The 27811-nt window shown below is 37.3% G+C and overlaps 1 protein-coding gene across 1 annotated transcript in view; it reads right to left on the bottom strand.

Moving 5' to 3' along the window:
• LOC121383816 overlaps positions 1 to 27811 on the bottom strand; it is an 81261-nt gene that overhangs the window by 10924 nt on the left and 42526 nt on the right. Inside the window, 5 exon segments of the mRNA XM_041513915.1 lie at positions 3319 to 3375; positions 5381 to 5511; positions 16199 to 16278; positions 16311 to 16398; positions 24492 to 24732. Coding sequence (XP_041369849.1) covers positions 3319 to 3375; positions 5381 to 5511; positions 16199 to 16278; positions 16311 to 16398; positions 24492 to 24732 — 597 coding nt within the window.

Raw genomic sequence — 27811 nt, 5'->3', positions numbered from 1 at the left:
AAAATAGCATGAATGGATTAAAGGTACTTGATCCTACAACACTGTACGACATTTCTGTCTAAACGTAGTTTGTTACGTGTAATGATTTTTTGACATCTATTTAAGTGGAATCCAATGTTCTGAGAACGACACTACCCAAAGGTTTCAAATGTTACACGGAAACTGAGTATATTTTCGTTGAATTTTTTAATTGTAATATGAACTGACCACTATTTCCTACGATATATTTCTAAAGGTTAAACACCATCGGGCCGTACCTAGGGGGGTGGGGTGGGGGTGGGGGGGTGGCTGGGGGAGGGTGGTAAACAAACCAAAGCAACGGTTTATTTTGGTTGATGTAAGTGGCAGCACACCACATGCACATTTGTCATCGTTTAGAAAACAACAAGGGAACTCAAACCACTGGGTTATTTAATGCTAAATAGGTCAGTCTACTTGTAATGATTAAGGAACCAGTGGTATTTCAGTATTTTGTATACCAGTCTAACGAAGACCTAGTCCCTAACACGGACTACTACACACAGTAAACACACTGCAAACGGTGATGTGTTGCCGAAAACCCACTAGCACTTACCAAATGATTTAATCAAGTCACTATCTTGAGTTTTTATTGAAATTACTACAACCAACCAACCAACCGAAACCAAATAAAACAAATTTACCCCGTCACCCATAATAAGAAAAAGCCCTCATCATATCAAAAAACTCAACAATAAAACAAAACAAAACAAAACCAAAAAGAAACCACAAAAACCCCTACGAAATAAAACAAAAAAACAAAGCAAAAATAAATAAATAAAAATTAACAACACAAAAAACCATAACAACAAACAAAAAACAACAAAACACTCCCCAGAATAAAAAAAAAAAACCCAGAACAAAGCAACAAAAAACCCCAAAAAACCCCAAAAACATATTGATTTTCTTTATAATCAGTACAAACAAGCTTGCAAAACAAAAGATTTCTACCAGGAGACACACAGAATGGGAACAAGGTCCGAAATTCAGGGGGAGTGGAACAGAGAGTCATGTTTTCCCGTTATTGTAATCAGAATGCTGGGATTGCCGTAACTGAACACGCCCCTGGATCCCCTAACAGTGCTCCCCTTCCCCTCATTTAAATACACTTCAATAGCCCTGGCGCTTGTAAAACATTTAGCGTCTGGACTCAAGACTGCTATAGTCTGAAAGTTCAACATCATGTCAATGCTGTACAAATTAAATGCTTCTGACGTCATTAGAGATTTGACCACTTAAAGCCGCAGACACTAGTTTCAGCCCGTTAAAATGGACACTAAGTTTAGTTAATCTACAAACCTGCAACACACATTTGGATATGGTTATAACATGGACACTAAGTTTGGTTAATCTACAAACCTGCAACACACATTTGGATATGGTTATAACATGCACACTAAGTTTGGTTAATCTACAAACCTGCAACACACATTTGGATATGGTTACAACATGGACACTAAGTTTAGTGAATCTACAAACCTGCAACACACATTTGGATATGGTTACAACATGGACACTAAGTTTAGTGAATCTACAAACCTGCAACACACATTTGAATATGGTTACAACATGGACACTAAGTTTAGTTAATCTACAAACCTGCAACACACATTTGGATATGGTTACAACATGGACACTAAGTTTAGTTAATCTACAAACCTGCAACACACATTTGAATATGGTTACAACAGAGAGAAGCTAAAGTCTATGATGTTGGAAATACCGTCGAAAATAACTAGAGCGTGTCTTTACTAAGCATTACTTCTTACACGGGCGTTCTAGGGTATGTCGTTTTAATTCTAACCTCAAAAGAGTTATAAGCATAAGCCCTGAAGGAGCCAGACAAGACTTAGTACAGGGGAACAGTTTCAGGGTTCATAGCCTTAAAGACCAAACAAATTCAAAGACTTTCAAATACTATTACCTACCATTTTCAAAGACTTTCAAAGACTTACACAGCGGTCAAAGACAATAGAATGCCAAAAATACCAAAATCAACTCGTCTACGTTGCTGTCTATGGCAGAAAGTTGTTTTTGTTTTACATACATCATGACAGATTACAACCTTGTAACTGTAAAATATCAAGTGCATTCAGCTGTAAAAGTTGTCTTCATTGCGTTGGCTATGATTTGTGAGAATTTGAAGACTTTTAAAGGAGTTTATTACAATTCAAAGACTTTCAAAGACCTAAAAGATTGTTTTTCAAATTCAAAGATTTTCAAGGAATTTGAAGACCGCTACCAACCCTGGTTTATATATACTGTATATAAAAAAGAAACATTTTTCTTGTTACCCCACCCCCACCCTCTCAAATGCAGATACGGCAGAAACAAGTAGGCATTTGGGATGGGGGGCTGACTAAGATCGAGAGAGTAAAGCAGCGTTTCTAGGGGGTTCGGGGATATGTTCCCCCATAACATTTTTAAAACTAGAGTAAAAGTAAAGTTTGTTTTATTTAACGACGCCACTAGAGCACATTGATTTTTAATCTTATCATCGGCTATTGGACGTCAAACATATGGCATTATGACACTGTATTTTTTAGAGGAAACCCGCTGTCGCCACATAGGCTACTCTTTTTTACGACAGGCAGCAAGGGATCTTTTATTTGCGCTTCCCACAGGCAGGATAGCACAAACCATGGCCTTTGTTGAACCAGTTATGGATCACTGGTCGGTGCAAGTGGTTTACACCTACCCATTGAGCCTTGCGGAGCACTCACCCAGGGTTTGGAGTCGGTATCTGGATTAAAAATCCCATGCCTCGACTGGGATCCGAACCCAGTACCTACCAGCCTGTAGACCGATGGCCTAACCACGACGCCACCGAGGCTGGTTTGAAAACTAGATGTCCTGAAATGCAATTTACTGGATTCTACAAGTAAAAGTCATCTGTGCCTTAAAATTTACTACCAATAATTATACTATTTCTGAATTGACAACACTGGAAACCAGTCAAATAACTCCAGATTGTTAGCATCGCTTGCCGTACCGCAGTTCAGGGTGAGGTTTATATAGAGATTATACTCACGTGTGTGTCGTACTGGTTTTATGGAACGAGTGTCACGATTATTGAATCCCGACAGGAGTTTCTTTATTATGCACATTATCCATATTATTTTTGATGACTAACAAGGACAATGAAATGACGTAATTTTGGTAAGCGATTACACAGAGATAAGACTGGGGAAGTCGCTTTGCGCTTCTCAAAATTACGTCATTCGTTGTGCACATGAAAGGATTATGACATTATATTTCCCTGTATCTTGAACTATGTGGATACTATTATGTTCTACATACCTTCAAAGACCCACCAGTGCAAATCATTAAAGCAGGCACTTTAATACAGGAGTTGTTCTGCAATAAAAACATACAATAGTGTATTTCATCATTTAAAAACAAAATCCGATATTCAAAATAGTAGCTTTTTAAAGTTAAAATGGGCCTTCATCATATTATGACATAATTTACAAATACAAAATTAAATGTATTTTGTGTGTTTGTTTGATATACGTCTGTTTTAAAGCAAACTGTTTGCCGTCAAATTTGGTTTTAATACTATTTAAATTAAAAAGTACAAAATTAATGTTCTACTGATGTTGGATGTTGGATACAATCGCCACTACCATTTCCATCCATTTGGCCATTTATAAACCTAACAACTACGAATTTAACCATGGGAACTGCATACACCCCACCCATGTGTGGCCATCAGCAGTAGCAATCACTGCGCGATACCTCCTTGGCATAGTCTGAATGAGTCTCTGAATCCGAGCACGTGGAATCCTAGCCCATTCTTCCTGCAGTGCATGTGGCAGTTGCGGAAGCGTCTGAGGTTCCGGGTCACGCTGGCGTACACGTCTGTCCAGTTCGTCCTATAGATGTTCAATGGGGTTGAGATCTGGCGATCTTGATGGCCATGGCAGCATATTAATGTTCTTATTATGTAGGAAATCCATTGTTACACGTGCCGTATGCGGCCTGGCATTGTCCTGCTGAAAGAGTTCTCTCTGTCGATCCAAAATGGGAAGCATATAACGGCGAAGAATTTCATTCCGGTAGCGTACAGCTGTCAGGTTGCCTTGTACGAACACAAGTTCACTTCTACCGGTGTATGAGATGGCTCCCCACATCATGACACTCCCTCCACTGAATCTGTCAACTTGGGCGACGCAGTTGCTGGCGACACGTTCATTGCGGCGTCTGTAAACGCGTAGTCATCCATCATGTCGTTGTAGAAGGAAACGTGACTCGTCGCTGAACCATACTCGCCGCCAGTTTCCCAAGTTTCATCCCTGTACATTCGTACACCAGCGAACACGGAAATGTCGATGTTGACGTCGCAGGACGGGGCCAACATATGGTCTTCTAGCCCGTAAACCAGCTTCTCGAAGTCGGTTCCGAATGGTTTGTGCAGACACCCTTCTCAAACCAGGTATGCGTCCTGTGGCAGTTCGGTGACGCAAGTGCAGAACCCGAATGTAGCGATCTTGTGCTACAGTTGTTATGCGAGGTCTTCCACTTCTGGGCCGGTCTTCAGCTGATTGAAACTGCTGGTACCTGTCCCAGAGATGTGAAATGATTCTCTGATGAACGTTCATGTGGCGTGTGACTGCTGACTGCGATTCACCTAACTGGAGGCGGCCTTTTGCAATATTTCGATTCGGCAGGCTTAGTCTTGGCATCTTGAAACTCGTCTACGTCGAAATGGAAATGAGGCATCATTGCAAGCATTGCAGATTTAAATATCCATTACTACCCCAATGTTTTCCCCGAGTGTCACGTGCATTCGCTAAAATCTGACCATTTCACGCCGATTTCCTGCAATTGTCGCACAACGTGCCACAACGTGCGTTAAATTTGTTTCAGGGTGCATTTGGGCATGCTGTCCTATTTCAGGAACATTAACAAACATGGTCATTCAGCAACATTGTACAAAAAACCCCGATATTTTGTAAAATCAAACACGTTTCTTCTTTCCCTATCACCTATGCGTTTCTTTTTTGACAGTGTATATATATATATATATATATATATATATATACACATATATGTGTGTGTGTGTATATGTATATGTATATGTATATGTATATGTGTGTATATGTGTGTGTATATATATATATATATATATATATATATATATATATATTGTTTAATAAAATTTACATTGATTTAAATTAATATTCCTGTATATAATTCTTTTTCTCCTTATTCTACCTCTAAATTTTACTATAATTTTTAATTAAAATAGTCTAGGGAGTCCAATGTGAGGTCAACAAAGGATAAAAGTGTCGCATGGAGACGGACGGGGGAGACCTCGTAAATCCTTGCTTGACTATAAAAATACATGCTTTTCTCTTACGTTGGAATTGTTAGCACACTCTGTACTCTGCGATCTGCCACTTTTGATACTTATATCTGTACTATTTGATCGGGCCCCTGAAACCTTTAGCACTTCCGCGCTTGACTCCTTGTTCAAGTTAGATGATGTACCTGGAAACAGTAAGAACAGGATAGAATTAAGCAGTCTGGTTTTCATAAAATATATAAAACACCGACAACCGACGCAGATAGACGTAGAAAAAAAGAGGCGTATTTCTGTTTATTCAGGCACGTGTTTCCGTGAAGGGGGGGGGGGGGGGGGGGACGACGCACTCAACACATTTTATTTACGGTTATATGGCGTCATACATATGGTTAAAGACCACACATATATTGAGAGAGGGAACCCGCTGTCGCCACTTCATGGGCTACTCTTTGTGATTAGCAGCAAGAGAAATAGCCCAACGGGCCCACCGACGGGGATCGATCCCAGACCGACCGCGCATCAAGCGAATGCATTACCACTGGGCTACGTCCCGCCCTCGGACATATGGTTAAGGACCACACAAATATGGCGAGGAAATCCGCTGTCGCCACTTCATGAGCTACTCTGTTCGATTAGCAGCAAGGGACCTTTTATATGCACCATTCCACAGGCAGGATAGCATATACCACGGCCTTTTTTACACCAGTTGTGGAGCACTGGCTGGAACGAGAAATAGCCCAAAGAGTCCACCGACTGACCGCGCATCAAGTGAACGCTTTACCACTGGGCTCTGTCCCGCCAAAGCTGGAAAACCCTGTCCAGTGGGCAAGATAATGTCCTGAGTTTGATACCATTATTAAAGACAATGTCTTGAATTTGATTCCATTATCAAAGATAATGTCCTGAGTTTGATGTCATTATCAAAGATAATGTCCTGAGTTTGATGTCATTATTAATGATAATGTCCTGTGTTTGATGTCATTATTAATGATAATGTCCTGTGTTTGATGTCATTATTAAAGATAATGTCTTGAATTTGATTCCATTATCAAAGATAATGTCCTGAGTTTGATGTCATTATCAAAGATAATGTCCTGAGTTTGATGTCATTATTAATGATAATGTCCTGTGTTTGATGTCATTATTAAAGATAATGTCTTGAATTTGATTTCATTGTCAAAGATAATGTCCTGAGTTTGATGTCATTATTAAAGATAATGTCCTGAGTTTGATGTCATTATTAAAGATAATGTCCTGTGTTTGATGCCATTATTAAAGATTAATAGAATCTATCAACGTTGTGAGGTATAGGTAAGGCAATTCCAACCCGAGGGACAATTTTTTTTTTTTCCGAGGGTTGGAATTGCCTTATCTATACCTCACAACGGTGATTGATTCTTTTTCTTGCTCATTTAATTACAGTAACAAAACATTAACTTTTTAAGCTACGTACGGTTTGTTTATAGTTGAACGATTCGTAAACATTTCACCTACAAACAATGAAACTCATTTAATCATACGCTGAAAAATATAGTCCAACTTATGCAGCGACATAAAAATGCAACAACTTAACAATAAATATAAAGTTGAAAATATTAATTTTTTAAAATATTTTTGAAACAATGATACAACGTGAAATGGCAAACAGAATTTTGAAAACCATCAGTTATGACTTCAATCGTCGTAAAATATGAGATATGACGTCACGGGTATGTAGAAATCGTCTAGCCCTCAGGTCAGACAGATTTATCTAGCCCTCGGGTCAGACAGATTTATCTAGCCCTCAGGTCAGACAGATTTATCTAGCCCTCGGGTCAGACAGATTTATCTAGCCCTCGGGTCAGACAGATTTATCTAGCCCTCAGGTCAGACAGATTTATCTAGCCCTCGGGTCAGACAGATTTATCTAGCCCTCAGGTCAGACAGATTTATCTAGCCCTCAGGTCAGACAGATTTATCTAGCCCTCGGGTCAGACAGATTTATCTAGCCCTAGGGTCAGACAGATTTTTCTAGCAACGTGCCAAAGCTGGAAAACCCTGTCCAGTGGGCACGAAAATGTCCTGAGGTTTGATACCATTATTAAAGACAATGTCCTGTGTTTGATGTCATTATTAAAGATAATGTCCTGAGGTTTGATACCATTATTAAAGACAATGTCCTGTGTTTGATGTCATTATTAAAGATAATGTCCTGAGGTTTGATACCATTATTAAAGACAATGTCCTGAGGTTTGATACCATTATTAAAGATAATGTCCTGAGGTTTGATACCATTATTAAAGACAATGTCCTGTGTTTGATGTCATTATTAAAGATAATGTCCTGAGGTTTGATACCATTATTAAAGACAATGTCCTGTGTTTGATGTCAGTATTAAAGATAATGTCCTGAGGTTTGATACCATTATTAAAGACAATGTCCTGAGGTTTGATACCATTATTAAAGATAATGTCCTGAGGTTTGATACCATTATTAAAGACAATGTCCTGTGTTTGATGTCATTATTAAAGATAATGTCCTGAGGTTTGATACCATTATTAAAGACAATGTCCTGTGTTTGATGTCAGTATTAAAGAGAATGTCCTGAGGTTTGATACCATTATTAAAGACAATGTCCTGAGGTTTGATGTCAGTATTAAAGAGAATGTCCTGTGTTTGATACCATTATTAAAGATAATGTCCTGTGTTTGATGTCAGTATTAAAGATAATGTCCTGTGTTTGATGTCATTATTAAAGAGAATGTCCTGTGTTTGATGTCAGTATTAAAGATAATGTCCTGTGTTTGATGTCAGTATTAAAGATAATGTCCTGTGTTTGATGTCATTATTAAAGAGAATGTCCTGTGTTTGATGTCAGTATTAAAGATAATGTCCTGTGTTTGATGTCATTATTAAAGAGAATGTCCTGTGTTTGATGTCATTATTAAAGAGAATGTCCTGTGTTTGATGTCAGTATTAAAGAGAATGTCCTGTGTTTGATACCATTATTAAAGATAATGTCCTGTGTTTGATGTCATTATTAAAGATAATGTCCTGAGGTTTGATACCATTATTAAAGATAATGTCCTGTGTTTGATGTCATTATTAAAGATAATGTCCTGTGTTTGATGTCATTATTAAAGATAATGTCCTGTGTTTGATGTCATTATTAAAGAGAATGTCCTGTGTTTGATGTCATTATTAAAGAGAATGTCCTGTGTTTGATACCATTATTAAAGATAATGTCCTGTGTTTGATGTCATTATTAAAGATAATGTCCTGTGTTTGATGTCATTATTAAAGAGAATGTCCTGTGTTTGATGTCAGTATTAAAGATAATGTCCTGTGTTTGATGTCAGTATTAAAGATAATGTCCTGTGTTTGATGTCATTATTAAAGAGAATGTCCTGTGTTTGATGTCAGTATTAACGAGAATTTCCTGTGTTTGATACCATTATTAAAGAGAATGTCCTGTGTTTGATGCCATTATTAAAGATAATGTCCTGTGTTTGATGTCATTATTAAAGAGAATGTCCTGTGTTTGATGTCAGTATTAAAGAGAATGTCCTGTGTTTGATACCATTATTAAAGAGAATGTCCTGTGTTTGATGTCATTATTAAAGATAATGTCCTGTGTTTGATGTCATTATTAAAGAGAATGTCCTGTGTTTGATGTCAGTATTAAAGAGAATGTCCTGTGTTTGATACCATTATTAAAGATAATGTCCTGTGTTTGATGTCATTATTAAAGATAATGTCCTGTGTTTGATGTCATTATTAAAGAGAATGTCCTGTGTTTGATGTCAGTATTAAAGAGAATGTCCTGTGTTTGATACCATTATTAAAGATAATGTCCTGTGTTTGATGTCATTATTAAAGATAATGTCCTGTGTTTGATGTCATTATTAAAGAGAATGTCCTGTGTTTGATGTCAGTATTAAAGAGAATGTCCTGTGTTTGATACCATTATTAAAGATAATGTCCTGTGTTTGATGTCATTATTAAAGAGAATGTCCTGTGTTTGATGTCATTATTAAAGAGAATGTCCTGTGTTTGATACCATTATTAAAGATAATGTCCTGAGGTTTGATACCATTATTAAAGATAATGTCCTGTGTTTGATGTCATTATTAAAGATAATGTCCTGTGTTTGATGTCATTATTAAAGATAATGTCCTGTGTTTGATGTCATTATTAAAGAGAATGTCCTGTGTTTGATGTCATTATTAAAGAGAATGTCCTGTGTTTGATACCATTATTAAAGATAATGTCCTGTGTTTGATGTCATTATTAAAGAGAATGTCCTGTGTTTGATGTCATTATTAAAGATAATGTCCTGTGTTTGATGTCATTATTAAAGAGAATGTCCTGTGTTTGATGTCATTATTAAAGAGAATGTCCTGTGTTTGATGTCATTATTAAAGATAATGTCCTGTGTTTGATGTCATTATTAAAGATAATGTCCTGTGTTTGATACCATTATTAAAGATAATGTCCTGTGTGTGATGTCATTATTAAAGATAATGTCCTGTGTTTGATGTCATTATTAAAGATAATGTCCTGTGTTTGATACCATTATTAAAGACAATGTCCTGAGGTTTGATACCATTATTAAAGATAATGTCCTGTGTTTGATGTCATTATTAAAGATAATGTCCTGTGTTTGATGTCATTATTAAAGATAATGTCCTGTGTTTGATACCATTATTAAAGATAATATCCTGTGTTTGATGTCATTATTAAAGATAATGTCCTGTGTTTGATGTCATTATTAATGATAATGTCCTGTGTTTGATGTCATTATTAAAGATAATGTCCTGTGTGTGATGTCATTATTAAAGATAATATCCTGTGTTTGATGTCATTATTAAAGAGAATGTCCTGTGTTTGATGTCATTATTAAAGAGAATGTCCTGTGTTTGATACCATTATTAAAGATAATGTCCTGAGGTTTGATACCATTATTAAAGATAATGTCCTGTGTTTGATGTCATTATTAAAGATAATGTCCTGTGTTTGATGTCATTATTAAAGATAATGTCCTGTGTTTGATGTCATTATTAAAGAGAATGTCCTGTGTTTGATGTCATTATTAAAGAGAATGTCCTGTGTTTGATACCATTATTAAAAATAATGTCCTGTGTTTGATGTCATTATTAAAGAGAATGTCCTGTGTTTGATGTCATTATTAAAGATAATGTCCTGTGTTTGATGTCATTATTAAAGAGAATGTCCTGTGTTTGATGTCATTATTAAAGAGAATGTCCTGTGTTTGATGTCATTATTAAAGATAATGTCCTGTGTTTGATGTCATTATTAAAGATAATATCCTGTGTGTGATGTCATTATTAAAGATAATGTCCTGTGTGTGATGTCATTATTAAAGATAATATCCTGTGTTTGATGTCATTATTAAAGATAATGTCCTCTGTTTGATGTCATTATTAAAGATAATGTCCTGTGTTTGATACCATTATTAAAGATAATGTCCTGTGTGTGATGTCATTATTAAAGATAATGTCCTGTGTTTGATGTCATTATTAAAGATAATGTCCTGTGTTTGATACCATTATTAAAGACAATGTCCTGAGGTTTGATACCATTATTAAAGATAATGTCCTGTGTTTGATGTCATTATTAAAGATAATGTCCTGTATTTGATGTCATTATTAAAGATAATGTCCTGTGTTTGATACCATTATTAAAGATAATATCCTGTGTTTGATGTCATTATTAAAGATAATGTCCTGTGTTTGATGTCATTATTAATGATAATGTCCTGTGTTTGATGTCATTATTAAATATAATGTCCTGTGTGTGATGTCATTATTAAAGATAATATCCTGTGTTTGATGTCATTATTAAAGATAATGTCCTGTGTTTGATGTCATTATTAAAGATAATGTCCTGTGTTTGATGTCATTATTAAAGATAATGTCCTGTGTGTGATGTCATTATTAAAGATAATGTCCTGAGGTTGATGTCATTATTAAAGATAATGTCCTGAGTTTGATGTCATTATTAAAGATAATGCCCTGAGGTTGATGTCATTATTAAAGATAATGTCCTGTGTGTGATGTCATTATTAAAGATAATATCCTGTGTTTGATGTCATTATTAAAGATAATGTCCTGTGTTTGATGTCATTATTAAAGATAATGTCCTGTGTGTGATGTCATTATTAAAGATAATGTCCTGAGGTTGATGTCATTATTAAAGATAATGTCCTGTGTTTCATGTCCTGAGGTTGATACTATTATTAAAATTAATGTCCTGAATTTGATGCCATTATTAAAGATAATGTCCTGAATTTGATGTCATTATTAATGATAATGTCCTGTGCTTGATGTCATTATTAAAGAGAATGTCCTGTGTGTGATGTCATTATTAGATAATGTCCTGAGTTTGATGTCATTATTAAAGATAATTTCTTGTGTTTGATGTCATTATTAAAGATAATGTCCTGAGGTTGATGTCATTATTAAAGATAATGTCCTGAGTTTGATGTCATTATTAAAAATAATGTCCTAAGCTTGATGTCATTATTAAAGATAATGTCCTGAGGTTGATGTCATTATTAAAGATAATGTCCTGAGGTTGATGTCATTATTAAAGATAATGTCCTGAGGTTGATGTCATTATTAAAGATAATGTCCTGAGTTTGATGTCATTATTAAAGATAATGTCCTGTGTTTGATGTCATCATTAAACATAATGTCCTCTGTGTGATGTCATTATTAAAGATAATGTCCTGTGTGTGACGTCATTATTAAAGATAATGCCTTGAATTTGATGCCATTATTAATGATAATGTCGCGAGTTTGATATCATTATTAAAGATAATGTCCTGAGGTTGATGTCATTATTAAAGGGAAAGTTGTGTGTACATGTATATGTATCCATGTGTAAGAATGCGGCTGTATAATGAATGTTGTGTGTATATGTATCCATGTGTATGAATGCGGCTGTATAATGAATGTTGTGTGTATATGTATCCATGTGTAAGAATGCGGCTGTATAATGAAAGTTGTATGTATATGTATCCATGTGTATGGATGTGGCTGTATAATGAATGTTGTATGTATATGTATCCATGTGTATGGATGTGGCTGTATATAATGCATGTTGTATGTATATGTATCCATGTGTATGAATGCGGCTGTATAATGAATGTTGTATGTATATGTATCCATGTGTATGGATGTGGCTGTATAATGAATGTTGTATGTATATGTATCCATGTGTATGGATGTGGCTGTATAATGAATGTTGTATGTATATGTATCCATGTGTATGAATGCGGCTGTATAATGCATGTTGTATGTATATGTATCCATGTGTATGAATGTGGCTGTATAATGAATGTTGTGTGTATATGTATCCATGTGTATGTATGCGGCTGTATAATGAATGTTGTGTGTATATATATATATCGATATGTATGAATGCAGCTGTATAATGAAAGCTGTGTGTATATGTATCCATGTGTATGTATGTGGCTGTATAATGAATGTTGTGTGTATATGTATCCATGTGTATGGATGTGGCTGTATAATGAATGTTGTATGTATATGTATCCATGTGTATGGATGTGGCTGTATAATGAATGTTGTATGTATATGTATCCATGTGTATGAATGCGGCTGTATAATGCATGTTGTATGTATATGTATCCATGTGTATGAATGTGGCTGTATAATGAATGTTGTGTGTATATGTATCCATGTGTATGTATGCGGCTGTATAATGAATGTTGTGTGTATATATATATATCCATATGTATGAATGCAGCTGTATAATGAATGCTGTGTGTATATGTATCCATGTGTATGTATGTGGCTGTATAATGAATGTTGTGTGTATATGTATCCATATGTATGAATGCGGCTGTATAATGAATGTTGTGTGTATATATATATATCCATATGTATGAATGCGGCTGTATAATGAATGTTGTGTGTATATATATATCCATATGTATGAATGTGGCTATATAATGAAAGTTGTGTGTATATGTATCCATATGTATGAATGCGGCTGTATATAATGAATGTTGTGTGTATATGTATCCATATGTATGAATGCGGCTGTATAATGAATTTTGTGTGTATATGTATCCATATGTATGTATGTGATTGTATAATGAATATTGTGTGTATATATATATATCCATATGTATGAATGCGGCTGTATAATGAATGTTGTGTGTATATATATATATCCATATGTATGAATGCGGCTGTATAATGAATGTTGTGTGTATATATATATCCATATGTATGAATGTGGCTGTATAATGAATGTTGTGTGTATATGTATCCATATGTATGAATGCTGCTGTATAATAAATGTTGTGTGTATATGTATCCATATGTATGAATGCGGCTGTATAATGAATGTTGTGTGTATATGTATCCATATGTATGTATGTGACTGTATAATGAATGTTCGTTGTATATGTATCCATGTGTATGGATGTGGCTGTATAGTAAGTGTTGTGTGTATATGTATCCATGTGTATGAATGTGGCTCTATAATGAATGTTGTGTGTATATGTATCCATGTGTATTAATGTGGCTGTATAAGGAATGTTTGTATAGATGTGTGTTTCTGTCTGTATTTTTGTTAATCATTCTGGTTGTATGTTTGTCAGTATGATTGTCTGTCTGTATGTCTATATGCATGTATGTGTGCGGGTGTCTGTATATGTGTGTGTGAGAGAGAGTGTGTGTGGGTGTATGTGAGCTTAATATGTGTGTATGAGTGTGTGTATGTGTGTGAGGGAGTGTGTGTGCATGTGAGTGTATGTGATTAATGTATGTGATTAAGTGTGTGTGTGAGGGAGTGTGTGTGTTTACTGTGTGTGTATTAGTGTATGTGTGTGTGTGTGTTTACTATGTGTATTAGTATGTGTATGTGTTTGAGTGTGTATTAGTGTGTGTGTGTGTGTGTGTGTGTTGTGTGTGTGTGTGTGTGTGGTTACTGTGTGTGTATGTGTGTGTGTGTTTACTGTGTGTGTATGTGTGTGTGTGTTTACTGTGTGTGTATTAGTGTGTATGTATGTGTGTGTGCATGTGTTTCTGTATGTGTGTGTGTGTACTGTGTGAGTATTAGTGTGTGTTTGTACATGTGTGTGTGTATGTGTGAGTGTGCCTGTGTGTGTTTTTTGTGTGTGTCTGTGTGTGTGTGTGTTTGTGTTAGTGTATGTGTGTGCCTCTCTGTGTGTGTGTGTATGTATGTGTGTCTCTGTGTCTGTGTGTGTATGTTTGTTTGTGTGTATGTGTATGTGTGTCTCTCTGTGAGTGTGTCATTGTGTATGTGTGCATGTGTTTGTGTGTCTATGTGTATCTGTGTGTGTGTCTGTGTGTGTATGAGTGTGTGTGTGTATGTATTTGTGTGTCTCTGTGTGGTGTGTGTATATAGGTGTGTATATGTGTGTCTGTGTGTGTATGTATGTGTGTGTTGTGTGTTTACTGTGTGTATTAATGTGTGTGACTGTGTGTGTGTTTGTGTGTGTATATGTGTGTGTTGTGTGTGTATATGTGTGTGTTTACTGTGTGTGTATTATTGTGTATGTGTGTGTGCATGTGTTTGTGTGTGTGTGTGTGTGTTTACTGTGTGAGTATTAGAGTATGTGTATACATGTGTGTATGAGTATGTGTGAGTGTGTCTGTGTGTGCTCTTGTGTGTGTCTGTGTGTGTATGTGTGTGTGTTTCTGTGTATGTGTGTGTGTCCGTGTGTGTATGTTTGTGTGTATATGTGTGCGTATGTGTATATGTGTGTCTCTCTCTCTCTCTCTCTCCCTCTCTCTCTCTCTCTCTCTCTCTCTCTCTCTCTCTCTCTGTGTGTGTGTGTGTGTGTGTGGTGGGTGTGTCTCTGTGTGTATCTCTCTGTGTGTATGTGTGTGTCTGTGTGTGTATGAGTGTGCGTATGTATGTGTGTGTGTCTCTGTGTGGTGTGTTTATATAGGTGTGTATATGTGTGTCTGTGTGGAGTGTGTGTGTGGTGTTTCTGTTTGTATCTGTGTGTGTATGTATGTGTATATGTATGTGTTTACTGTGTGTGTATTAGTTTGTGTTTGTGAGTGTTTGTGTGTGTGCACTTTTGTGTGTTTGTGTATGTGTATGTATGTGTGTGTAGGTGTTTCTGTATGTGTGTCTGTGTGTGTATGTGTGTGTGTCTCTGTGTATGTGTGTGTGTATGTATGAGTGTATGTGTGTCTGTGTGTGTATATCTCTCTGTATGTGTGTGGTGTGTACGTCTGTGTGTGTATATCTGTGTATCTCTGTGTGTGTATGTATGTGTGTGTGTATGTTTGTGTATGTGTTTGTGTCTGTGTGTGTGTGTCTCTGTGTGTAGTGTATATTTCTCTGTGTATGTGTATGTCTGTGTGTGTGTGTGTATCTGTGTGTGTGTATCTCTATGAGTGTGTGGTGTGTGTGTGGTGTGTGTCTATGTGTGTATATGTATGTGTGTGTATGTATGTGTGTGTATGTGTGTGTGTTTACTGTGTGTGTATTAGTGTGTGTTTATTTTTGTGTTTGTGTATGTGTATGTATGTGTGTGTGTCTCTCTGTGTATGTTTGTGTGTGTATCAGTGTATGTGTGTATCTCTGTGTGTGGTGTGTATGTCTCTATGTGTGTGTATATGTGTGTGTGTATGTCTGTGTGTGTATCTGTGTGTGTGTATCTCTATGTGTGTGTGTATCTCTATGTATGTGTGTGTGTATCTGTATGTGTGTGTGTATCTGTGTGTATGTGTGTGTGTGTATCTGTGTGTGTGTGTATGTGTGTGTATGTGTGTGTGCGTGTGTGCGCATGTGTGTGCGTGCGTGTGTGTGTGTGTGTGCGCGTGTGCGTGTGCGTGTGTGTGTGTGTGTGTATTTGAATACCACTTGGCACGCTCAGAGCTGTTGTAGTTGATTTGTTGACGTCGACTGATTTGATACGAGGAAAGATGTTGTTATCGTATAAGCACGAAAAAAGCACGAAAAAAAATTAAACTCACTACACATAAAAAGTCCGGAATAACGTCGACCTCCGAAACGATACATCTGAACTTCGTTATACCATTGATCAGTGACTTCTTGACCTGGAAATACAGCAGAGTGATACCAGTGAATATCGCACAGGGATACCAGTGAATATCGCACAGTGATACCAGTGAATATAGCACATTGAATATAGCACAATGATACCAGTAAATATAGCACAGTGAATATAGCACAGTGATACCAGTGAATATCGCACAGTGATACCAGTGAATATAGCACATTGAATATAGCACAATGATACCAGTGAATATAGCACCGTGAATATAGCACAGTGATACCAGTGAATATCGCACAGTGATACCAGTTAATATCGCAGAGTGATACCAGTGAGTATAGCACAGTTATACCAGTGAACATATCACAGTGAATATAGCACAGTCATACCAGTGAATAGCACAGTGGTACCAGTGAATATAGCACAGTGATACCAGTGAATATAGCACAGTGATACCAGTGAATATAGCGCAGTGATACCAGTGAATATCACACATTGATACCAGTGAATATCGCTCAGTGATACCATTGAATATAGCACAGTGAATATAACACAGTGAATATAGCACAGTAATACCAGCGAATATAGGACAGTGATACCAGTGAATATAGCACAAATGATACCAGTGAATATAGCACAGTAATACCAGTGAATATAGCACAGTGATACCAGTGAATATAGCACAGTGATACCAGTGAATATAGCACAGTGATACTAGTGAATATAGCACAGTGATACCAGTGAATATAGCATAGTGAATATAGCACAGTGATACCAGCGAATATAGGACAGTGATACCAGTGAATATAGCACAGTGATACCAGTGAATATAGCACAGTGATACCAGTGAATATAGCACAGTGATACCAGTGAATATAGCACAGTGATACCAGTGAATATAGCACAGTGATACTAGTGAATATAGCACAGTGATACCAGTGAATATAGCATAGTGAATATAGCACAGTGATACCAGTGAATATAGCACAGTGATACCAGTGAATATAGCACAGTGAATATCGCTCAGTGATACCAGTGAATATAGCACAGTGATACCAGTGAATATAGCACAGTGATACCAGTGAATATAGCACAGTGATACCAGTGAATATAGCACAGTGAATATCGCTCAGTGATACCAGTGAATATAGCACAGTGATACCAGTGAATATAGCACAGTGAATATCGCTCAGTGATACCAGTGAATATAGCACAGTGATACCAGTGAATATAGCACAGTGATACCAGTGAATATAGCACAGTGATACCAGTGAATATAGCACTGTGAATATCGCTCAGTGATACCAGTGAATATAGCACAGTGAATATCACTCAGTGATACCAGTGAATATAGCACAGTGATACCAGTGAATATAGCACAGTGACACCAGTGAATATAGCACAGTGATACCAGTGAATATAGCACAGTGATACCAGTGAATATAGCACAGTGATACCAGTGAATATAGCACAGTGATACCAGTGAATATAGCATAGTGAATATAGCACAGTGATACCAGTGAATATAGCACAGTGGATATCGCACAGTGATACCAATGAATATAGCACAGTGGTACCAGTGAATATAGCACAGTGAATATCGCATAGTGATATCAGCGAATATAGCACAGTGATACCAGTGAATATAGCACAGTGATACCAGTGAATATAGCACAGTGATACCAGCGAATATAGCACAGTGATACCAGTGAATATAGCACAGTGAATATAGCACAGTGATACCAGTGAATATAGGACAGTGATACCAGTGAATATAGCACTGTGAATATCGCTCAGTGATACCAGTGAATATAGCAGTGATACCAGTGAATATAGCACAGTGATACCAGTGAATATAGCACAGTAATACCAGTGAATATAGCACAGTGATACCAGTGAATATAGCACAGTGATACCAGTGAATATAGCACAGTAATACCAGTGAATATAGCACAGTGATACCAGTGAATATAGCACAGTGATACCAGTGAATATAGCACAGTGATACTAGTGAATATAGCACAGTGATACCAGTGAATATAGCATAGTGAACATAGCACAGTGATACCAGTGAATATAGCACAGTGCACAGTGATACCAGTGAATATAGCACAGTGATACCAGTGAATATAGCACAGTGAATATCGCTCAGTGATACCAGTGAATATAGCACAGTGATACCAGTGAATATAGCACAGTGATACCAGTGAATATAGCACAGTGATACCAGTGAATATAGCACAGTGAGTGAATATCGCTCAGTGATACCAGTGAATATAGCACAGTGATACCAGTGATACCATATATAGCAGCACAGTGATACCAGTGAATATAGCACAGTGATACCAGTGAATATAGCACAGTGATATCGCCAGTGATACCAGTGAATATAGCACAGCACAGTGATACCAGTGAATATAGCACAGTGATACCAGTGAATATAGCACTGTGAATATCGCTCAGTGATACCAGTGAATATAGCACAGTGATACCAGTATATAGCACAGTGATACCAGTGAATATAGCACAGTGAGTGATACCAGTGAATATAGCACAGTGCACCAGTGAATATAGCACAGTGATACCAGTGAATATAGCACAGTGATACCAGTGAATATAGCACAGTGAATAGCACAGTGATACCAGTGAATATAGCAGTGATACCAGTGAATATAGCACAGTGATACCAGTGAATATAGCACAGTGATACCAGTGAATATAGCACAGTGATACCAGTGAATATAGCACAGTGAATATAGCACAGTGATACCAATGAATATAGCACAGTGGTACCAGTGAATATAGCACAGTGAATATCGCACAGTGATATCAGCGAATATAGCACAGTGATACCAGTGAATATAGCACAGTGATACCAGTGAATATAGCACAGTGATACCAGCGAATATAGCACAGTGATACCAGTGAATATAGCACAGAATATACAGTGATACCAGTGAATATAGCACAGTGATACCAGTGATACCAGTGAATATAGCACTGTGAATATCGCTCAGTGATACCAGTGAATATAGCAGTGATACCAGTGAATATAGCACAGTGATACCAGTGAATATAGCGCAGTGATACCAGTGAATATCACACATTGATACCAGTGAATATCGCTCAGTGATACCATTGAATATAGCACAGTGAATATAACACAGTGAATATAGCACAGTAATACCAGCGAATATAGGACAGTGATACCAGTGAATATAGCACAAGTGATACCAGTGAATATAGCACAGTAATACCAGTGAATATAGCACAGTGATACCAGTGAATATAGCACAGTGATACTAGTGAATATAGCACAGTGATACCAGTGAATATAGCATAGTGAATATAGCACAGTGATACCAGCGAATATAGGACAGTGATACCAGTGAATATAGCACAGTGATACCAGTGAATATAGCACAGTAATACCAGTGAATATAGCACAGTGATACCAGTGAATATAGCACAGTGATACCAGTGAATATAGCACAGTGATACTAGTGAATATAGCACAGTGATACCAGTGAATATAGCATAGTGAATATAGCACAGTGATACCAGTGAATATAGCACAGTGATACCAGTGAATATAGCACAGTGAATATCGCTCAGTGATACCAGTGAATATAGCACAGTGATACCAGTGAATATAGCACAGTGATACCAGTGAATATAGCACAGTGATACCAGTGAATATAGCACAGTGAATATCGCTCAGTGATACCAGTGAATATAGCACAGTGATACCAGTGAATATAGCACAGTGAATATCGCTCAGTGATACCAGTGAATATAGCACAGTGATACCAGTGAATATAGCACAGTGATACCAGTGAATATAGCACAGTGATACCAGTGAATATAGCACTGTGAATATCGCTCAGTGATACCAGTGAATATAGCACAGTGAATATCACTCAGTGATACCAGTGAATATAGCACAGTGATACCAGTGAATATAGCACAGTGACACCAGTGAATATAGCACAGTGATACCAGTGAATATAGCACAGTGATACCAGTGAATATAGCACAGTGATACCAGTGAATATAGCATAGTGAATATAGCACAGTGATACCAGTGAATATAGCACAGTGGATATCGCACAGTGATACCAATGAATATAGCACAGTGATACCAGTGAATATAGCACAGTGATACCAGTGAATATAGCACAGTGATACCAGCGAATATAGCACAGTGATACCAGTGAATATAGCACAGTGAATATAGCACAGTGATACCAGTGAATATAGGACAGTGATACCAGTGAATATAGCACTGTGAATATCGCTCAGTGATACCAGTGAATATAGCAGTGATACCAGTGAATATAGCAGTGATACCAGTGAATATAGCACAGTGATACCAGTGAATATAGCACTGTGAATATCGCTCAGTGATACCAGTGAATATAGCACAGTGATACCAGTGAATATAGCACAGTGATACCAGTGAATATAGCACAGTGATGCCAGTGAATATAGCACTGTGAATATCGCTCAGTGATACCAGTGAATATCGCTCAGTGATACCAGTGAATATAGCACAGTGCTACCAGTGAATATAGCACAGTGAATATCGCTCAGTGATACCAGTGAATATAGCACAGTGATACCAGTGAATATAGCACAGTGATACCAGTGAATATAGCACTGTGAATATCGCTCAGTGATACCAGTGAATATAGCACAGTGAATATCACTCAGTGATACCAGTGAATATAGCACAGTGATACCAGTGAATATAGCACAGTGACACCAGTGAATATAGCACAGTGACACCAGTGAATATAGCACAGTGATACCAGTGAATATAGCACAGTGATACCAGTGAATATAGCATAGTGAATATAGCACAGTGATACCAGTGAATATAGCACAGTGGATATCGCACAGTGATACCAATGAATATAGCACAGTGGTACCAGTGAATATAGCACAGTGAATATCGCACAGTGATATCAGCGAATATAGCACAGTGATACCAGTGAATATAGCACAGTGATACCAGTGAATATAGCACAGTGATACCAGCGAATATAGCACAGTGATACCAGTGAATATAGCACAGTGAATATAGCACAGTGATACCAGTGATACCAGTGAATATAGCACTGTGAATATCGCTCAGTGATACCAGTGAATATAGCAGTGATACCAGTGAATATAGCACAGTGATACCAGTGAATATAGCACTGTGAATATCGCTAAGTGATACCAGTGAATATAGCACAGTGATACCAGTGAATATAGCACAGTGATACCAGTGAATATAGCACAGTGATGCCAGTGAATATAGCACTGTGAATATCGCTCAGTGATACCAGTGAATATAGCACAGTGATACCAGTGAATATAGCACAGTGATGCCAGTGAATATAGCATAGTGAATATAACACTGATACCAGTGAATATAGCACAGTGGATATGGCACAGTGATACCAGCGAATATAGCACAGTGATACCAGTGAATATAGCACAGTGATACCAGTGAATATAGCACAGTGATACCAGTGAATATAGCACAGTGAATATAGCACAGTGATACCAGTGAATATAGCACAGTGAATATAGCACAGTGAATATAGCACAGTGAATATACCAGTGAATATAGCACAGTGAATATAACACAGTGAATATAGCACAGTGATACCAGTGAATATAGCACAGTGAATATAGCACAGTGATACCAGTGAATATAGCACAGTGAATATAGCACAGTGAATATAGCACAGTGATACCAGTGAATATAGCACAGTGATACCAGTGAATATAGCACAGTGAATATAGCACAATGATACCAGTGAATATCGCACAGTGATACCAGTGAATATAGCACAGTGATACCAGTGAATATAGCACAGTGATACCAGTGAATATCACACATTGATACCAGTGAATATAGCACAGTGATACCAGTGAATATAGCACAGTGATACCAGTGCATATAGCACAGTGAATATAGCACAGTGATTCCAGTGAATATAGCACAGTGAATATAGCACAGTGATACCAGTGAATATCGCACAGTGATACCAGTGAATATAGCACAGTGATACCAGTGAATATCACACATTGATACCAGTGAATATAGCATAGTGATACCAGTGAATATCGCACAGTGATACCAGTGAATATAGCACAGTGATACCAGTGAATATCACACATTGATACCAGTGAATATAGCACAGTGATACCAGTGAATATAGCAGTGATACCAGTGAATATAGCACAGTGATACCAGTGAATAGCGCACAGTAATACCATTGAATATAGCACAGTGGTACCAGTGGATATAGCACAGTGATACCAGTGAATATAGCACAGTGATACCAGTGAATACAGCACAGTGAATATAGCACAGTGATACCAGTGAATATAGCACAGTGATACCAGTGAATATAGCGCAGTGATACCAGTGAATATAGCACAGTGATACCAGTGAATATAGCACAGTGATACCAGTGAATATAGCGCAGTGATACCAGTGAATATCACACATTGATACCAGTGAATATAGCACAGTGATACCTGTGAATATAGCAGTGATACCAGTGAATAGCACGCATTGATACCAGTGAATGGAAAGGATTAGATACCTCAGCACATTGTAAAGTACATGTACGACTATTTCTTGTCAAACATTAAGTTAAACAGGTAAGGAAAGTTAAACGTTTTTTCCAACTAATCTTAATTACATTGAAAACGTTTATTAAACTTTATATAGGTACACTGAAGCCGTCAGTCGACAGCATATGAGGAATTATTGTACAATGCGTATTTACAGTAACATGACAACAGCTGTTCAGACATATGCGTCACAGACTACGGTAATCAGTTCCAGGTTAAGTTATACGTCACAGATCATCATTTTCCATCATCTTTTTTTTATTGGATGGCATGGCTGTCGCCATCGCGTAATCACCTAGAAGCAGCCAGTCGTATTTTTTTATATTGTTATCACACGAATAATGTGGGATTTTTTTTGGTTATCATAAATAACGAATGGTGTTCTCACCAATGGGTATGTCAGTAGAACCGTGATATGAATTACTATAATATTTGTCATTTTATCTATGATATGCCATTATCGCGTGAATTAACCTGTATGTTTATATTATTTATGATATGTGACGGGATACACCCCAGCGGTAAAGCGCTTGCGGTCGGTCTAGGATCGATCCCCGTCCGTGGCCTCATTGGACTATTTCTCGTTCCAGCCTGGGAACCTCGTCTCGTTTCTCAAAGACCATGGTATGTGCTATCCTGTGGGATGGTGCATATAAAAGATCACTCGCTACTAATGGGCAAATATGTGGCGTGTTTCCTCTAAGTCTATATGTCATTTTTGACATCAAATAACCGATGATTAATAAATTAATCTGCTCTAGTAGTGTTGTTAAACAAAACAAACTATTTATACTGTACATGAATATTACAGGGAATATTTTGTTTTCAAAATTTCGATTTATTGGCAAACTTTCTAGTCAACTGAAAAATGTTTAGCAACTACTGTTTAATGTTGCAAAAACATTGTGTCGTGATCTTTGAGGTGCTTGCGTCGCAGGAACGAACCACCTTAGTGGATCTATTCAACTGACTAGGGGTTTTCTTGTTCCAACCAGTGCACCGCAACTAGTCAGTGGCTATGGTATGTGCTTTGCTATCTCTGGGAAAGTGCATATAAAAGATTCCTTGCTGCATTCGGAAAAAATGTAGGTGGTTTCCTCTGATGACTACAAGTCAATATTATCAAATGCTTGACATCCAATAGCCGATGATTAATTAACCAATGTGCTCCAATGGTGTCGTTAAAAAAAAAAAAAAAAAAAAAATTGATCTCTGAAAAGTGCGTAAATATTGCGAAATTCTGATATGAACTTGAACTCTGTTCTCTGTTCTGTGATGCTACGCTGAGACTACCAACTGACACGACAACGTTGTCCAAAGTTTCTGCTTTCACGACTTCTACGACTGTCCGGTCGTATGCGTCTTTACTTCTACGACCGATTAGTTGTTAATCTGAGCGCACCCATCGTAAGTTGGCAGTTAGGTTAGTTAATTACAACGCAACCGTAGAGTTTGCCAACTTCGTCGTGCCAGTTGACAGCCTGAGCCTAGCCTAACTACCTGAGTATTCCTCCTGTGATGACGTCATTTTCATGGCGATGTTCTCGCCCACTTTCGACCCTTTGAAGTTCGACTGGCTGTGTACGAACATGTTCGAGTTGGCCAGCTGGTTCGCCCATTTCTGCGCAAGCTCATTCAAGTCGTCGTTTTCCACCAGTGGCGGCACCTGGTGAATAGCCCGGTACTCGTTGTGTGCCTTCATCAAATCATCGACGAATTGCTTGTTCGCCATGGTCGTTTTCTGAAAATTGTTTTACATATACTGTACACACAGCCATACTGGCTCCAAAATATGTAGAGGGTGTGTGTGTGTAGGGGGGAGGGGGGGGGGGGGGGGGGGCTGGCAGCCATTTTTTTTGTCCGAATTAATCGAAAATGACCGAAACAACATTTAGTCATTTTTGCATTACTGCCAAACAGCTATATAGGGTTATAAACAAATCACTACACATTTTTACCTGGATTATAACCGATACTGTGGGTAGAATGATGGAAATACATAGTGAAATGGTTTCAGGCTAGTCCCCCCCCCCCCCCCCCCACCCCACCCTCCTGCCCCTGTCTCCAATCTAATTAAAATTAGCTCCACTATTACATGTGGATCTAACACCAGCCAGTTGGAGCTCATGTCCACCAATCAAAACCTTACTTGCAGAATCCTGCCAGTGATTTAAAAATAATTTGAAAACATTCCGAATTATCCTGAAGGTATACGACATGTTTTGTGTGAATTACAAATGCCTTAAAACATTTTTTTTTTTTTTTAAATAAATAATTTGTAATGTAAAACTGAAGACTGATTTAGTTTAGTTGTTTTTTTATAAATAAATAAATAATGTTTAATGTAAAATTGAAGACTGATAACCCACCCCCTACGTATTGGTATGGTTCGCTGTACTGCGGCCACTAAAATAGACTCGCCCGATATTTTTAGAATTTGTATGCTCCCAAATAACGTTATAAAAGGCGAAGTGTGATTGGTCAATATTTAAATTATTATTTACAGACGAAATGTTACCTGGACATTGGGGACTACGCAGTGTTGTTAGTTTTAAATCACTGGCAGGATTCTGCAAGTAAGGTTTTAATTGGTGGACATGAGCTCCAACTGGCTGGTGTTAGATCCACATGTAATAGTGGAGCTAATTTTAATTAGATTGCCCCTGTCTCGTACGCTAATGACTATACCTGAACAGTTATTCACGATTAGTTTGTTTTAATATTTCGAGGACAAATTACAATGATGGATAGTATATAAATAAGTATACTGGTAGAGGGTTTAGCAAGTTTAGCGACAATGTTAATGTATGTGGTTATAAACACTACATGTAATATATCAACTAAACTATTACCTATAACAGGTAATACTACAATCCGTCCCATAGTATTAACTAAAGAAAGTGGAAAGCGTAATTCATATAAAAATGCGTAGTGATTCGTTTGCAACCCTATAGCCTATATTCGTTTAGCAGTAATGCTAATATGAAAGAAAAAAAACGTTGTTATTCAGATTCGGGCATTTTCGTTTAATTCGGGCGAAAACCAGATTGCCCCTCTAAAAAAATGGGAGCCCGTAAGCCTATGGGAGAAGAATTTTTTATTAGGATGCATCGAATATATGAACAAACGTTACACGCGTTAAATAAAGCGACGGAAGCCGATGGTGGGGGATAGTTAGGCGCGGATTCAGGCGGGGGCACATGATGTCCGCCTCCCCCCTCCCTCCCCCCCCACCTCCTATTTTTGGTCGAACAATATATATTACAGAATACACCAAAAATGCAAACTTATCCCGACCATCTGTCTATTGCAAAATCCTGGATGCACGCCTGATGGTGTGTGTGTGTGTGTGTGTGTGTGTGTGTGTGTGTGTGTGCGTGTTTGTGTGCGTGCGTGCGTGCGCGTGCGCGCGCGTGTTTGTGCATGAATACCACCTGTGTGTCACACTGATAAAAAAACAAGAAGTCGTTCGACGTTCAGAAAATGAATGGATTATCTATATATCTGGTAAAACAATGAAAACATACTTTATATACCAGATGTAATTAATAAAACATTACCTGTTTAACGCAAGGAATTATTTTATATAATCATTCGGCACGATGCCGTAGATTTGGCCAAAATTAATCCGTCCACCGGTGGCCATCGACGTCGGTCACAATGGTTATTGCTAACGTCATAATAGGCTAAATATCAAATGACGTCATTCAAAACAATAGCCTTACTTTTCTTAATGCGAGCGTAACGAAACGTTCGCGGCGGGCGTTTTCTTGGTCTATGCAACGGTATTACTATGCAAATGGTCGGTTTGGGATCGATCCCCGTCAGTGGGCCCATTGGGCTATTTCTCGTCACAGCCAGTGCACCATGACTGGTATATCAAAGGCTGTGGTATGTGCACATAAAAGATCCCTTGCTACTTATGGAAAATTGTAGCGGGTTTCCTGTATATGACTGTCAAAATGACCATATGTTTAACATCCAATAGCCGATGATTAATAAAACAATGTGCTCTAGTGGTGTCGTTAAACAAAACAAACTTCATAAACTGTTTTCATTATACAGTTACCAAAGTAACAAAAAAGGGAAAATGTTATCAACAAAACATTTAGAAATAGTCGATATACTGACATTTTTTTTAAACTCCCAGTGACAGACGCATTTTATTTTTTTCAGAGCACAACTAATATGTTTTCTTTTTTGGGTAAAAAATTTTTAAATTCCCAAATTTATTTTTAGTGCAAGAGCCCCAGGAATCCGAAGTTCTGTTCGGAAGGAGACCAACATTCGGTTTTCTCGGGCGAGGCCCCGGTTTCTTCCTAAGAAAAAGTTAACCCCCGTTAAAAAAGTAATATTAAATTAATATTTATGAAGCCCTTTTTTTAAAAATTTTAAACCCCTTTTTTAAATTTTAAAAAACCCTTTTTTTTAAATTTTTAAAAAAAAAAAAAAAAATTTTTTTTTTCTTTTTGTTTTTTTTATTTGGCGTTTGGTTTTCTTTTTTTTTTTTGTTATGTTCCATTAAAAATTTTTATCAATAAATAAAAAGATGATTATTAAAACTTTCTAAACATGTTTAAAGTTTGAAGTTATTTTAAAACAAACAAATTTTAAACCCCCCTTTTTTTTTTATCCTTCCCATTTTTCCCCCCCTCCTCTGTTTTCCATTTCCCCCTTGCCAAATGTCCCTTTTTTTTTTTTTTGGTTTTTTCCCCTTTCCTTCCCCCCCCCTTTTTGTTTTTCCCCTTTCTTCGTTTTTTACCCCTTTGTTCCTTTGTTTTCCCCCCCCCCTTTTTTTTTTTCCCACTTTTTTCCCCCCG

This window comes from Gigantopelta aegis, chromosome 10 (assembly GCF_016097555.1).
Source record: "Gigantopelta aegis isolate Gae_Host chromosome 10, Gae_host_genome, whole genome shotgun sequence".
NCBI classification, from domain to species: Eukaryota; Metazoa; Mollusca; class Gastropoda; order Neomphalida; family Peltospiridae; genus Gigantopelta; species Gigantopelta aegis.
The sequence above is the reverse complement of the archived record's forward strand: the minus strand, read 5'-3'. Positions and strand labels throughout refer to the sequence as shown.